The sequence below is a fragment of the Glycine soja genome, chromosome 2, assembly GCF_004193775.1.
Source record: "Glycine soja cultivar W05 chromosome 2, ASM419377v2, whole genome shotgun sequence".
NCBI lineage: Eukaryota > Viridiplantae > Streptophyta > Magnoliopsida > Fabales > Fabaceae > Glycine > Glycine soja.
Window position 1 is genome coordinate 4,571,707 of NC_041003.1, and position 14,037 is coordinate 4,585,743.

The 14,037-nt window shown below is 30.3% G+C and overlaps 1 protein-coding gene across 1 annotated transcript; it reads left to right on the top strand.

Annotated features, from left to right (window-relative positions):
- The first annotated feature begins 4,627 nt into the window (after positions 1 to 4,627).
- Positions 4,628 to 9,595, top strand: LOC114381773 (aldehyde dehydrogenase family 3 member F1). The gene is made up of 10 exons (XM_028340993.1): positions 4,628 to 4,924; positions 5,115 to 5,183; positions 5,569 to 5,665; positions 6,010 to 6,216; positions 6,680 to 6,804; positions 6,904 to 7,008; positions 7,324 to 7,496; positions 7,576 to 7,666; positions 7,759 to 7,908; positions 9,082 to 9,595. The coding sequence occupies exons 1-10, from the start codon at positions 4,727 to 4,729 to the stop codon at positions 9,322 to 9,324; spliced, it is 1,458 nt and encodes a 485-aa protein (XP_028196794.1). The 5' UTR covers positions 4,628 to 4,726; the 3' UTR covers positions 9,325 to 9,595.
- Positions 9,596 to 14,037: the final 4,442 nt, after the last annotated feature.

Genomic DNA, 14,037 nt, shown 5'->3' on the forward strand with positions numbered 1-14,037 from the left:
AATGACACTAATAGTTGTTATTAATTCTAGAAATAAATTAAAAATTATAATTATGAAAATTTGAATATATTTATTATAATGACCATTTATAATTTTAAAAGTTTATTATTATTATTATTATTATTATATACTTTTAACCTCATAAATGACCTTTTTTTTAAAAAAAAGATAGCTTATATTAACTTTGTGAATTAATCTGTTTGCGAAATAAAATAATTAAAAATTAACTCATGTAATAATAAAAGAAAAGTAACTTAAATGATTAGTAAGACTTAATTTTAAATTTTATCAATAAAGGTTGAGCTGAGTAAAAATGACTAATCTTGAGAAAGTTTGTTAAAAAAATGTATTTATATCTAATGGTGGATAATATATATCTTAAAAAGTTAATCAACAATAATTGATATAGCCATTTGTATTTTTTAACAAGTGGTTTAAGTTCAAATCTTGATCTTGAGTATAGAATAAATTGAGTTGAAAATGAAATATTCACCCTTGCCTATTCATTATAACATAAGTTATAAGTCATCATTATCAACAAGGTTATTTTGCACCCATGCCATGGTAAATAAAACCTATAATGTTGTGTTTGGATAAGGAATTTTAAAATTTTAAAATATCTAGAATTTGAATTGCTTTGATTTTAATTCCCTTTTATTTTTCAAATGCTTTGTTTGGATAAATCAATTCAAATTTCTTCTATTTTAAATTCTTTGTTTGAATAGGACAATTCAATTTCCTCTATATGCAAAATTTCAATTCTATATTTAAAATAAATGAAATTTTAATATTAAACTTTATAGAAAATAAACACAATCTAATTTTGAAATACTAATTAAAAAATATTTTCAATTTTTAATAATTTATAAATATAAAATATTGATAATTTTAACTAAGGTTGTTTTGCCTGATCCCAACCAGTGATGTTTTTAAACCGACATCAATCAGGGCTATTTTTCGATCGACATCAAATAGGATTTTTTTTGTCAAAATATGCCGGGAATATTTGTCAGTTGACGTCAGCCGTGGCTATTTTTTGATTAACGTTGGTTGAGTTTATTTTTCAACTTATGTTGACTAGATTTTTTTTACCAACGCCGACTAGGATTTTTTTGGCCGACACCAGCTAGGGTCTTTTCGAACGACATTGACCAAAGTTATTTTTAGTCAATGTCGGCCTAAACAATCCTTGCATGCGTTGACAAAAAAATCTATCCAATATCGACTAAAAAAATAGCTTGGTCGATGTCGACCAATAGAACCTACCCGATGTTGGCCGAAAAAGCATCATTGGTCAACATTGACCGAAAAATCCCTAGTCGAAGTTGGCTAAAAAAATAGTTTTGACCAAATTCAAACAAAAAACCTACTCATCATCCAATATAAAATAGTCTTGGCTGATGTTGGCTAAAAAATAGTTATGACCGATGTCAATCGAAAAAACTCTAGTGGATGTCAATTGTAAAAACCTAATCGATGTCGACTAAAAATAGTCATGTCCGATGTTGGTAAAAAATACCTAACTGATGTTAGCAAAAAAAAACCTAGCCAACATCAACCAAAAAACCTAGCTAATGCGGTTAAGAAATAGCTCTGACTGATATCAGCTAGAAAACCCTAGTCGATGTCAACAAAAAAATCCTAACCGACGTCGGCTAAGAAAATCTAGTTGACATGAGCCAAAACACACTAGCTAACATCGGCTAAAAAATAACCTTAACCGATATTGGTTAAAAATAGTTTTGGCCAATGTTAGCTGGAAAAACCTAGCTGACGTCAGTTAAAAAATCATAACAGGTGTTTACTCAAAAGTTAGTCATGACCGATGTCAATAGAAAAAATCTAGCAAATGTTGGCCAAAAAAATCATTAGTCAATATCAACTAAAAAAACCTAGATGACAACGGCCAAAAAATCATTGTCTGACATTAGCAAAAATTTCCCATGAGTGACGTCAGTAAGAAAATAACTCTAACCAACATCATCCAAAAAAAATCTTAGTCCATATCGACAAAAAATAGCTTTGATTAACATCATACAAAAAAATTATGACCGAAAAGACATCGACCAACATCAGTGAAAACAACTCATGTTGATATCAGCCGTAAAAACTTTGGTCACCCGTAGTTATAAGTATTAAGCGAAATAAAATCGCGAACAAGAATGTGAGTTAGAGTGAGCATCTCCAAAAAAAGAATTTCAAATTTTATATTTTTTAAAAGAATTTGAAATCTCACTATTAGTCAATCAAAATAATTCATAGAAATACCATAAATTAAATTTTCTTTCAAATATTCTATTTAAACAAGTTATTTTATTATGAATCATTTTAAATTTCTTGAAAAAATGAATGAGGGTAAAAGATTGTCTTGAAAAATCTATGAAACACAAAAGAAAATCAACTTTTCATTTCAAAAGGGTTACAAGAACTCCTAAACCCACAACAATACATTAAAAAAAAACATAACAATAGTTTGTAAAAATAGACTTTAAACTATCACAACTGAACCTGTAGATAAACGAAGTTTGTCATCTTGTAAACACTTCACATCATGACAACGAGAGGGAAGAGGTGATTCCACAAAATCTTAATACAGTACTATTTTTATATAGGTTTTGAAAAGGTAATTTACAAAAAAAAAAAACCTTTTCCTCGCTGTTAGCCAACTCAAGTACCTTTACAATCAAGATTAATTTCCCCCTTCAAAGCCCTTTCCTTTCCTTTCCCGTAACCTAGTTGCAGTGATGGAAACAAAGAGAGCGGGAAGGAAGTTAGGGTGATGGATGATGACAACGAAAAATTCGGGGAAAGCGTGGGTGTTTGGTTCATCTGAGTGGGGATTTGCAGTGACACGTATTGAATCTGATTACAAAAGAAGGAGATTTGGGTTCCACTTAATACTCTCTGCTATCTATCCTGTGTTTGTGTGATTTAATGTGAACTCAGAGGTTGGCTTATTTATGGTAGTTCAACTTATAGATTTTTAACATCTTCAATCATTTTCCTGGCGATTTTTTTACCGTAAGAAAATTTAAATATTAATCAAATTATAATCGCGTCTTCACTTGATAGAAATTTTTGATAGCGGGTAGTAAAACGAAAATAGAATAGAAGTTTACGAATAAAAACGATCAATTTTTTTTATTCCAAAACTAAAAATAAAAACTTTAAAAAAAATCAGAGACTCAAAATATAATTAATTCTTTATCTAAAATAATTATTGCGTCAGCTTCCTAATAGAATCAATACTGCTGAAAGGAAAGAAATCCCGTGTCGTGCGCTAGTTGCTATCTGGTCCAGACATCCTTCTGATTCTAGCCGTAATTTCAATTGATTTAATGTTAGGTTTTGAAGCATATGTTTTGGATTAAAATTTACAAACTTAAATTTGAAAAAATATCTTAATTTTTACGGTAATTTTTTTCTCTCAAACATATAAACTTATTTTTAGAACCTTCACACTAAAAATTCAAACAAATCCAATCCAATGAACTAATACTAACAACATATTCTTAACATTTTTGTAACAATTAAATTTGTTATTATTAAATAAATTATATGTAAATCTTATTAAATAAAGCGTAATTCCAACTTATTTAACAAAATCCACATAACATCTATGCAAAATTAAAAAATGGGTTAAATTAAAAGTTCATCTATAATTAAAAACATTTTTCAGTACTCTATATGAGAGTCACTAATATTCATCGAAAGTATGTCTATCTAACGAAACATGATAAAGATATTGTTGAAAAACAAAAAGATAATATTTTTCAGATGAGATGGTAGTTGCTATTTACTCCCATAATAAATGGTTGGTTTAATTGGATAACTAAAAAAATATGAATAGATCTTTTTTTCTTTTTATCTCCGTGAATGAATCTTCCCAATTAAAAAAATCCTCCATATCAATAATACACATGTCAGTTTTGAATGGGGTAATTCACCTCTAAAACAGCTTATTTAATGTAGTTTATTCGCTTAGATATTTTGCTTCCCATGAAAAAAAAGTTTATGAATTAGTTCGTGTCATCATGTTGTCTAATCGTAACTTAAGTGCACCTTATTAATCTTATAAAGAGGCGAGGCCTTATAGTCAATTCAGATCTAAGCCAGGACACACAAAAGAATGATTTGACCTTTTAGATTTGTTAACATAGCCTAACAAAAATTAACATTATAATAAATTAATATTTATCTATAAAAAAACTAATTAACAATGAAAGCATAATCTTTCATCCCATTAAAGTTCCGCTTGTTTTAATTGAAATGATTGCAATTTAAAAAATTTGTTTAAGTAATTTATTTCAGAGATTAATTCTTACATAAATACGAACACATTAGACAACAAATAAATAAAGACAACACTCACACAATGAGGTGTAATTTTGTGATTAAGCGCGTCTAAAATTGTTACTCCTACGTTGAAGTGACTTGATAGGGTTGAGTTCTTACAATAATCACTTTTCTTCCGAAGCCAAAACTTATGTCTTCCATCCACCAATAGCTTTTCAGTCTCAACGTGAATTTATTACTACTAGACAACCAAGCAGTAGTTATGTTAGATAACCCCAACCAACTTTGCATTTAATGAGATCACCGCACTATAAATATCCATGTCCACATGTGTGGCAAGTAGAGTTGAGGAAAAATATTAAGAGAGAAAATAATCAATACTACAACTTTGCAATTTTCGTGGTAGCTAGACCAAGGTAGTTCAATTGCCATGGATATTGGTGGTGGAGTGGAAGAGCCAGTGAGAGAGTTGAGGCAATACTTCAAAACTGGAAAAACCAAGAGTGTAACATGGAGGAAAAACCAGCTCACATCTCTCATAGACCTTGTTCATGAGAATGAAGATGCTATATTTAAGGCCCTCCATAAAGATCTTGGGAAGCACCCTGTTGAGGCTTACCGTGATGAGGTTAATTATCACTAAACAACACCAAAATTTGTAGTTTTGATTACCTGAAACATAGTTACAAGTTGATTTACATTATATACACTTTCATCCACCATATAGCTTGTTTGTAACTTTTTATTTATTTATTTATTTTAATTTTACCCTTTAAATTGTATTGCTGGATTCTTGACTAGTTGATTGCTTTTGTTAGGTTGGAGGGGTAGAAAAATCAGCCAGCAAAGCTTTGAGCTGCGTTGAGAAATGGATGGCCCCTAAAAAGGTATATGATTCTATTTCCCTTTTTTCCTTATTAATTCCTCCCTTTCATTTTAAGAACTTTTCATACTATAACATGTGATTAGAACATCACTTTTATCGTCAAAAGCTCCAAATCAGAATTGTATGCCATTAAGGTAATGAAATTTTTTATTCAAACTTGATCTAGAAGTAATATAATGTTGCATAAAGGATCATTTTTTAATTGGTTGATTATGTCCCATTACTCTACCAATGTATTCACATCCTTACATTTTGACTATAGCGTATAATGATTCGTTGACCATTGTTCTTGTTCTGTTCAATGTTTTTTAGCTTCTTCAACAATTTTCTTGTGATGACATGTGTCAGCTGTTAACCTTTTTTCTTTGTTGGGGCTATTATTGCAGAGTGATATCCCTTTTCTTTTCTTCCCAGCTAAAGGAGAAGTGTTGTCAGAACCACTTGGTGTGGTTCTCATAATTTCTTCTTGGAACTTCCCAATCAGTGAGTAAAAATTTCCAATTCAATCCATGTTATGTTTACTTGTTAGTTGTTACTGTTAGATTTCAGAATTATTCTTGAATCAGTTTCCTAGATACTTTTTCATGTACATCTCTTCATTTTTATTACAAAATCTTGACCAATAATATTTTAGTCTATAAAAAGTCTGTAAGTCATTCTAGATTTATGGAATTATCAGCGATCAAAGGTTAAGGTACTATTTACCTCAAGAATTTTTTGTAACAGGATCAGGCTGAATATAAGTTCAGCAATGCTTCAATTGTTGTCATATTTTTGGTGTTTTAAACTTATCACAAAAATGTTAATATATTTACACTATTATGCAGTACTGGCATTGGATCCAATAATTGGGGCAATATCTGCTGGAAATGTTGTAGTCATTAAACCTTCAGAGCAAGCTCCAGCATGCTCTTCTTTTCTTGCCAATACCATTCCTCGCTACTTGGACTCTAATGCCATCAAGGTGATTGAGGGTGGAGAAGATGTCTGTGAACAATTACTGCGACAAAAATGGGACAAAATATTCTTCACTGGTATTATTTTTCATACCAAGCAACTTCTTGCTAAATTGTGGTGTGTGTATATGTATATGTTTACTGTATATATGAAACCTAATACATGTCTGGGGGAACATTTGCATACTTGATCTCAGATGAACATAGATTTGGAAAAATTGATTTTTGCTAAAAATAAGTGTTAATTTAAGTGATTTATGTTTAGAAACTTTTATCTCCAGAGTAAGTTTTCAGTGAAACTTAACCTGAAATTTTCAACTCAACCCAACACTAAAGTAAGTTCTGCTAGTGTTTGGACCTGCGTTTGAGGCATTCAAACCAAATCCAAAAATAGCATTCATTTGATTGGCTGAACACCATTTCCTATTACTTGGTGGTTTGCTTATAATCTCATTTAAGAATAAAATATAATCCTACAAAGATGACTACAAACTGAATTCTGGTTCTAGAATTATTTCTCCATGGTGTATAAAATTTTCAGGAAGTCCACGTGTGGCAAGCGTAGTGATGTCTGCTGCTGCAAAGAATTTAACTCCTGTTACTCTAGAGTTGGGTGGAAAATGCCCTGCCATACTGGATTCCCTTCCCAATCCTTCAGAGTTTGAGGTAGTTCACATGAGTTATTAGTATTATTAGTATGCTTGCCACATTCAATTTCAAGGTCTAATTCAGTTTTCTTTTCTTTGTACATTTGTGGGCATCAAGTTGGCAGTGAAAAGAATTGTAGGAGGAAAGTGGGGACCTTGCAGTGGTCAAGCTTGCATAGGAATAGACTATTTGCTTGTTGAGGAGAAGTTCTCATCTGCTGTGGTATTCATTACAATCATCAACAGCTATTTTTGCTAAAATATTATTGTGAATAAATAATCATTTTGATTTCTGAATGTAAATCAATGATAATTTTGTTCTTGAAAGTTTAAAAAAAAAAAATTAGTCCACGTATATATAAAAAATGTAACAATTAAATCTTATTGTTAAATTTTGTAAGATCAATTTATCATTAAATTATAATATTTGAAGACTAATTTATCAATAAGTTAATTTTTACATTTTTTTTACACATTTTGGATAAATGTTCATTTACCCTTTTATTTTTCTATTAGTAAGTTGTTGTTTCTCTTCTAGATAAAACTATTAAAGAAGTTCATAAGAAGATTTTATGGTGAAAACCCAGTGGAGTCAAAGGTAATTTCAAGAATAATAAACAAGCAGCACTTTGAGAGATTATGCAATCTTCTCAAAGACCCTCTTGTTGCGGCTTCCATCGTTCATGGTGGTTCAGTCGACGAAGAAAACTTGTAAGTTCGGCCTGCAGGGAATAGAAATGGTTAGTTAAGTTGATTTGTTTAACTCGGCAATTTCTTCCAATCTTTTCAGGTTCATTGAGCCTACAATTTTGTTAGATCCTCCACTAGATTCTGAGATAATGGCAGAAGAGATATTCGGCCCACTGCTTCCTATAATCACAGTGAGAATCAACAGTCCCATTTTATGTTTTCAATTCTCACATATATTGTGCATTGTCTCATTCAACTCTTGTTGCACTTGCAATCTGTGCAGTTGGATAAAATTCAGGAAAGTATTGAGTTTATCAATGCAAAGCCAAAACCTCTTGCCATTTATGCCTTCACCAAAGATGAAACTTTCAAGAGAAAGATTCTATCAGAAACATCCTCAGGAAGTGTCGTATTTAATGACACAATGGTTCAAGTAGTGCTTTTATCTTCCTTGTCTTCCCTAACTTAACTTTCTTTTTATAATAAGCTTTTATATATATATATATATATATATATAAAAGGATCTATTCTTGTTATCATGATTCTTTTTCTTAAGATTTAATAATTAAGATTATAATCATTAGATCTTAAGAAAATAAATGATAAACACGAGAAATAATTCTAAAAAAATTATTCTTTGAATAATATATATATATATATATATATATATATATATATATATATATATATATATATATATATATATATATATTAATTATTTTTGTTTGTTCTGAGTTTTGTTATAGACTTTTGTTGTAAATTAAGTGATGATATTATATCATGTTAAAATCCCTTTCAATGTATATCTGTCGTTGGAATGGTATCATGTCATCACTAAAAATTTGGAACAAAACTTTAAATAATTTTAAAAAAATTATTAGGAACTTAAAATAAAAATCACGTATATATTAAACATCTAAAAGTTATTTAAGTTTATCAAGTATTAAACTCGGCTCGGATTGGGTGGGCTGGCCCGTTGGCCTGGGAACTGGGCACCCAATTGGTCTGAGCCACCTATTGGGTCGGTTTTGCATATGATTCGATCTGACTCGGCATGATTTGATCTCGAATCAGTGACTCGATGACTTGGTTGACTCAGTGAGTCATACATTTTTAAATTTTTTTTTCATTTAAATAATATCACTCGTATTAGAAAAATAAATTTATTTCTTACACTTGTACTTTTTATAGATTTGCTTATGTTTTTTATCAATCACATCTTAAATTTTGAGATGATAAAAGTGTTATTATTTTCAATTTTCTTTTGACTAATTTGTGTGTATATTAGCTTATGTTTACTATTATACAACAATAATATATATTTTAAATTCTAACTTAAGGTTATTTATATATACCGAATTCTAAAGAAATATGTTACATGCTCAAAATTTTAAACAAGTTCATAATTATACTTCTTTAAAATTTATTAAACTTTAAATCTTAATTGTTTAAATTTACACAAATTTAATTATTTAACTGTTTTTAATATTAACTGGGTCATGCGAGTAATTGATGATTCATTTGATCAACTCCTAACCCAGTGATCTCCTATCCTGACGGAGTCAATGATTGATAACCGGGAGTAATACTTTCGTTGTGTGTGCAGTTTTTATGTGATACGCTGCCATTTGGAGGAGTTGGCCAGAGTGGTTTGGGAAGGTACCATGGGAAGTACTCTTTTGACACTTTCAGCCATGAAAAAGCTGTAATGCATAGAAAGCTGTTCCTTGAAATTGAGCCAAGGTACCCTCCTTGGAATAAGTTCAAGCTAGAGTTTATCAGATTAGCATACAGGCTGAACTACTTTGGACTAGTACTGCACATGCTGGGCTTGAAAAGATACAACTAGATCAATACTCAGCACAATGTTCATCTATTCCTCAAATACATGTTGATTAAAAAATAATTAAGCTTTATTGTGACTGAACATGAGTTGTGGGAAAATAGGAGCAAGAATCCGTATTTGCAGAAGTTGCACAAGTAGTGAACATCAACTTGGCGTTGTAATAAGCGAACCTTTGTATCTCTTTTTTTTTTTGCTAGTAATAGGACGTTTTTACTTCAAATGTCTTAACAGTCCAAACATTGTCAAACATTTTTAACTTCTCTTTTCACCTGCATTTGTCCACCTCTATCTATGGCTGAACCATGAATATAGTGCCCTTGCCTGCAGACGTAAATAATTAATTCGAATAGCACTAACATGAAAAACTTGAATGCTGGTGGGATAAGGATGCCAATGACTAGCAAGTATAGAAATTTTTTTGCATAAAATCAAGAAGGTTACCCATATTCAAATTGCTCCTCCTTACCAGCCAGAGCTAAGAAACACGTGGATCTCATTAGTCTTCAAGTCAAACATTGAAGGGTAGAGACGTCCTAGAATGATTTCCTTGTCGGATCGGAAGTGATGGGGGGAGTCTATCTGCAAAGACTATTTGTAAGAGCCAGAGTTGAGCGATAGCTAGGGTTAGAGACATACTTGATATGTGATGCTAGCTAGGTCCTTTTTATTAGTCTTCCTTGTATTCATAAGCTAGATAAGATAGGATTAAATTATTTGATAATCCTCGCTCAGCGGCTCGCTTAGCAAGAATTGGAAATTTTGCACATTGCAAAGGTTGCAAAATCGACAACCCATGGCTATGAATGGCCCTTCAATCATCTAAATTTACAATAAATACACCAATCATGCTCCTTATGCTTCCTAACACTAATATAAGATGTACCATTGTTTGCATTAGCTTATCCTTGCTTATTTTTCTGTGTATGTGACTATGATGATCATGATATCTGTTATTCTAAGACCAGGTGGATGAAGTCTCACCGTCTCAAAAATGATTTATTAGTTTTCAGTTGATGTGCATTGTCTTTGTTCCATGAACCCTGAAGAAAGAGGACGTTATAGTCGAAAAGATGATTTACTACTTATGGCACTTGTTGTGGATATTTCTCCATTGCCATAGAAATAAGATACATTGAGCGCTTGCTAACATCGACAATGGTTCTTGACGGTGGACGCTTGAAAGAATTTACCTATGATGATGTCGTTGAGGCGACACACGTCATGCCACTTTCCATCCACCTTCATCATTTTTAGATGGAAAGGATTCTTTGGATGAATCTATTGATAGTAGTTGACTAGAGAATAGTTATGACCAACTCGATATGGATTGAGTTTTTGTATTCCCTTCTTCTTTAGGGTGTATTGTAGATTTGTAGTAGGTAGATGATACATTGTTGATGGTTTCACACACTCCCCTTGGTTTTTATTGAAATACTTTTATATCTTGTCATGTATCTATATTTGGAGAGACATGATATATATGTCGTCTCATCTGATATTATTTTCTGATGTATGATGCTATGACCATCATTGACATATTACTGTTGCTTCCACACTAATGTATGTTTATGGCATCTATGCTTCGGCTTAAGGGAAGTGTTAGAGTTGTTTAGAATAAAAGGTTTTTGTATGTATAGTAGTTTGACCCAAGAGCTTATATATACTTAACCTTATAATATAAATATGAAGATAATACACATTATAGAGTACCCAATTATAGTTTTACTCATTTATTTCTTTTTCTTTTGTCTCTATCTTTTTCTACACTAATCAAGCTTGGTGCTCTAATTTTCTCAAGCTATTCAGCTTCAAACGCAATTTACCCATTATTTTCTGAATTGAGCTGATAGGGGATTTTCATGAGAAAACAGGAAATTGTTACAATCTCAAAGTGGGAACCACATACACAGCTTGTATTAGTTGAATTGGACCCAATAAGAAAGCATTTTTGATACTGAGCTTATGGGCAAGAATGATCGTGGCCATTGGGTTTTCTTTGTTAATCTGCCAATCCCTGACAGGGAAAATGTTAATAGGAAGCGAAACACTGGTTTGTGACTATGTTGAAGTCCATATCATATATGAAGATCGATGTACAAGAACATCACTCATTGACGAAGTACTTGCTGTCAGGAGAGTAATTTTCTGTTATAGTTAAGTACTTAGTTAGTTTGTTACTTGTTAGTATTCAATAGTTAATATAAATAGAGCTCTTACATACTGTTGTAGGCTTGTAGCATCTCTCTTAATCAATTACAATATATTTCTTAGTTCTCTTCTCTATTTTGAGCTCTGTGGAGTATGGCCCCAATACAGTGTTGGTGTTACTTGCATTTCTCAAACCATTTCATTTCAGAATTCTAATACTTGCTATAACTAAATTTAGTTCATTTTACAATGTTAATTAAGACTTAAGGATGAAGAAGTGTTTCATATAGCGTATCATGAAACCTTGCAGCATAAGATTATAATTAGGTATGAGAATAGAACAGACTTTAAAAGGTCTGAGTCTAGACTACGATGAATTTTTTAAACATGAATCTGACCTATAGCCTATCAATGACTTTTATTTTGGTTCTGGTTCAGTCTGACTTTTTTAAAAGTCTAGTTTAACCTGATAGCCTTTTTAAAAGTTTTCTTCACATCAAATATTTAATATTCCTTTGTGGAAGAAAGAATATATGCATGGAAAAGAGAAGGTAAAAAGAAGATGAAATAAAAAAATGTTGAAGGAATAAGAAGATGCAAGAAAAAATATAAGATTTTGAAGTTTTACCTCTATCAAACCTTGAAATAAAAATGATATGATTTTTGTTTGTTAGGAAAATAGAAAAGTTAAAAGGAAAAGAAAAACTTAAGAAAAGGAAAAGTTAAAAAGCCAACAAAAAATAATGAGGGATATAAAGGGACACAACTAAATTATAATTAAAGTCTTACTTAATTATAGGAATGGAAGTTATAGAGCAGTAATGTGTGCAATCAAAGTCTCCTAGTTTAAAAAAATATATTGGTTGTATCCAAAAAATAATATAAGTATATATACATATATTTAGGTCGACTTATCAGACTTTTTTTAATAAGCCTAAGCATGATATATTTAATTTAATAGACCTTTAAAAAACATGAGCTTAACCTTTTAATTAAATAGGTTAGTTCAGACTAGACTTTATGTAGGTCAGGTCATAGGCTTCTATAGGCCGGCCTGACCTATTTCTACCCCTAATTATAATTAAAAAATTGATAATTAAAAATAAAATCTCAATTTTTAATATATGGTAGTTACACTTTTATCTTATTTAAATAATTGTTTTTAAATCAATTAATTAAATAATCGATATAAATAACTTTTAATCCATTCGAATCGATCTAAAAAAATTATTTTAAAAATCAATCATTTAAAAGGATTTAAAAGTTAACTTTTAACATCAATTAACAATTAATTTAAAAAGTCTCATCTTTTATGTCTTCTAGACAAACACAAATCATATAATTAATGTAAAAAGTATTTTTTAACATGATATATTAAAAATTGAGTTTTTAATTTTAGTCATTAATTTTTGTAATTATAATCCAACTGTTAAAACCAATTCTTTTAATTTCTCATTTTAATTTGTTTTCATTTGATACATCCGATATATATTATTTTATATAAAAAAACGTGTCACGAAAACGTAAGCTGATTTACTATAATCTTTTTGTATTGGTGTTTAATGTCTTATTTACTATACTCTCCCGTTTTAATATACATATTTACACGTGAATGTGAGTGACATCTTTATCATCAAATGCCATAACATTTTATGTATAAACATCAATCACTTACATGCAATTGACAAATTGTGACATATAATTGTGATGATAATGATAAAAAAAATGACATATTTTGTGATGAGTTCATATATGATATATATTAATTGTATTAAAAAGGATAAATAAATAATTAAGTGTGTGATCTCATCAAAAAGATGATCTCTCCCGCAACAGCTGAGGCCACTTGAAAGTCTATTTTAATTGCCAATAATGGTTAATGATAAATTGTAAGTTGATGGCATTTTATTTTCATTTAGGACTTAACACGTGTAATGATGTTGAGTACTTTTAATACGCAAACTACATTAATAAATCATCTGCACTAGTGTTTACAAAATTAAAATTATATTCTTCGAGACACGTGTAAATACATTTTAAGTACAGTTGTTGAGTTTGGATGGGCACCTAATCCTAAGATGGAACAGTCACTCTTAACCTTAATATTTTTTATCAGCAAACAACAAACAACTTTATCACAAAAGAGTACCAGAGATACTCATCAGCATAGTACAAGACGGGACCCATGACTACTCTGAGTCTGTACCTCAGGTATATCATTTATTCATTTTATTGATTGAAAAGATTAATTATTATTTTTAATTAATTTTTTTCTATGTTTGACAAGGAGAAAAAAACATAAATAATGAACAATTTTTTGTTAGGATTAAGTTAAAATAAAAATAATAAAAATTAATTTTTTTCTTTTCTTTTAATTTCCTTCAATTTAAATTTTGATTTTTTTTTCTTTCCTCTTCCTTCTCTATCCCTCATTCCAAAATCCAAATATAGGGCTAGCCAGAGCAGCAGAAAAATAAACCAGCAGTTGCAGCTCTTGCGTGAGGGTGATATTGTTTATAAGGAAACATTTTTTTTTATGAGAGAAAATTTTATTTGAATTAAATATTA

What these genes read in the sequence shown, in the direction of transcription:
- LOC114381773 (XM_028340993.1), top strand. Translation starts at nt 4,727, where the DNA reads ATGGATATTGGTGGTGGAGTGGAAGAGCCAGTGAGAGAGTTGAGGCAA. An exon ending in TTCTTGGAACTTCCCAATCA is followed by an intron (nt 5,666 to 6,009) that starts GTGAGTAAAAAT and finishes ACTATTATGCAG; the next exon opens with TACTGGCATTGGATCCAATA. An exon ending in GGACAAAATATTCTTCACTG is followed by an intron (nt 6,217 to 6,679) that starts GTATTATTTTTC and finishes TAAAATTTTCAG; the next exon opens with GAAGTCCACGTGTGGCAAGC.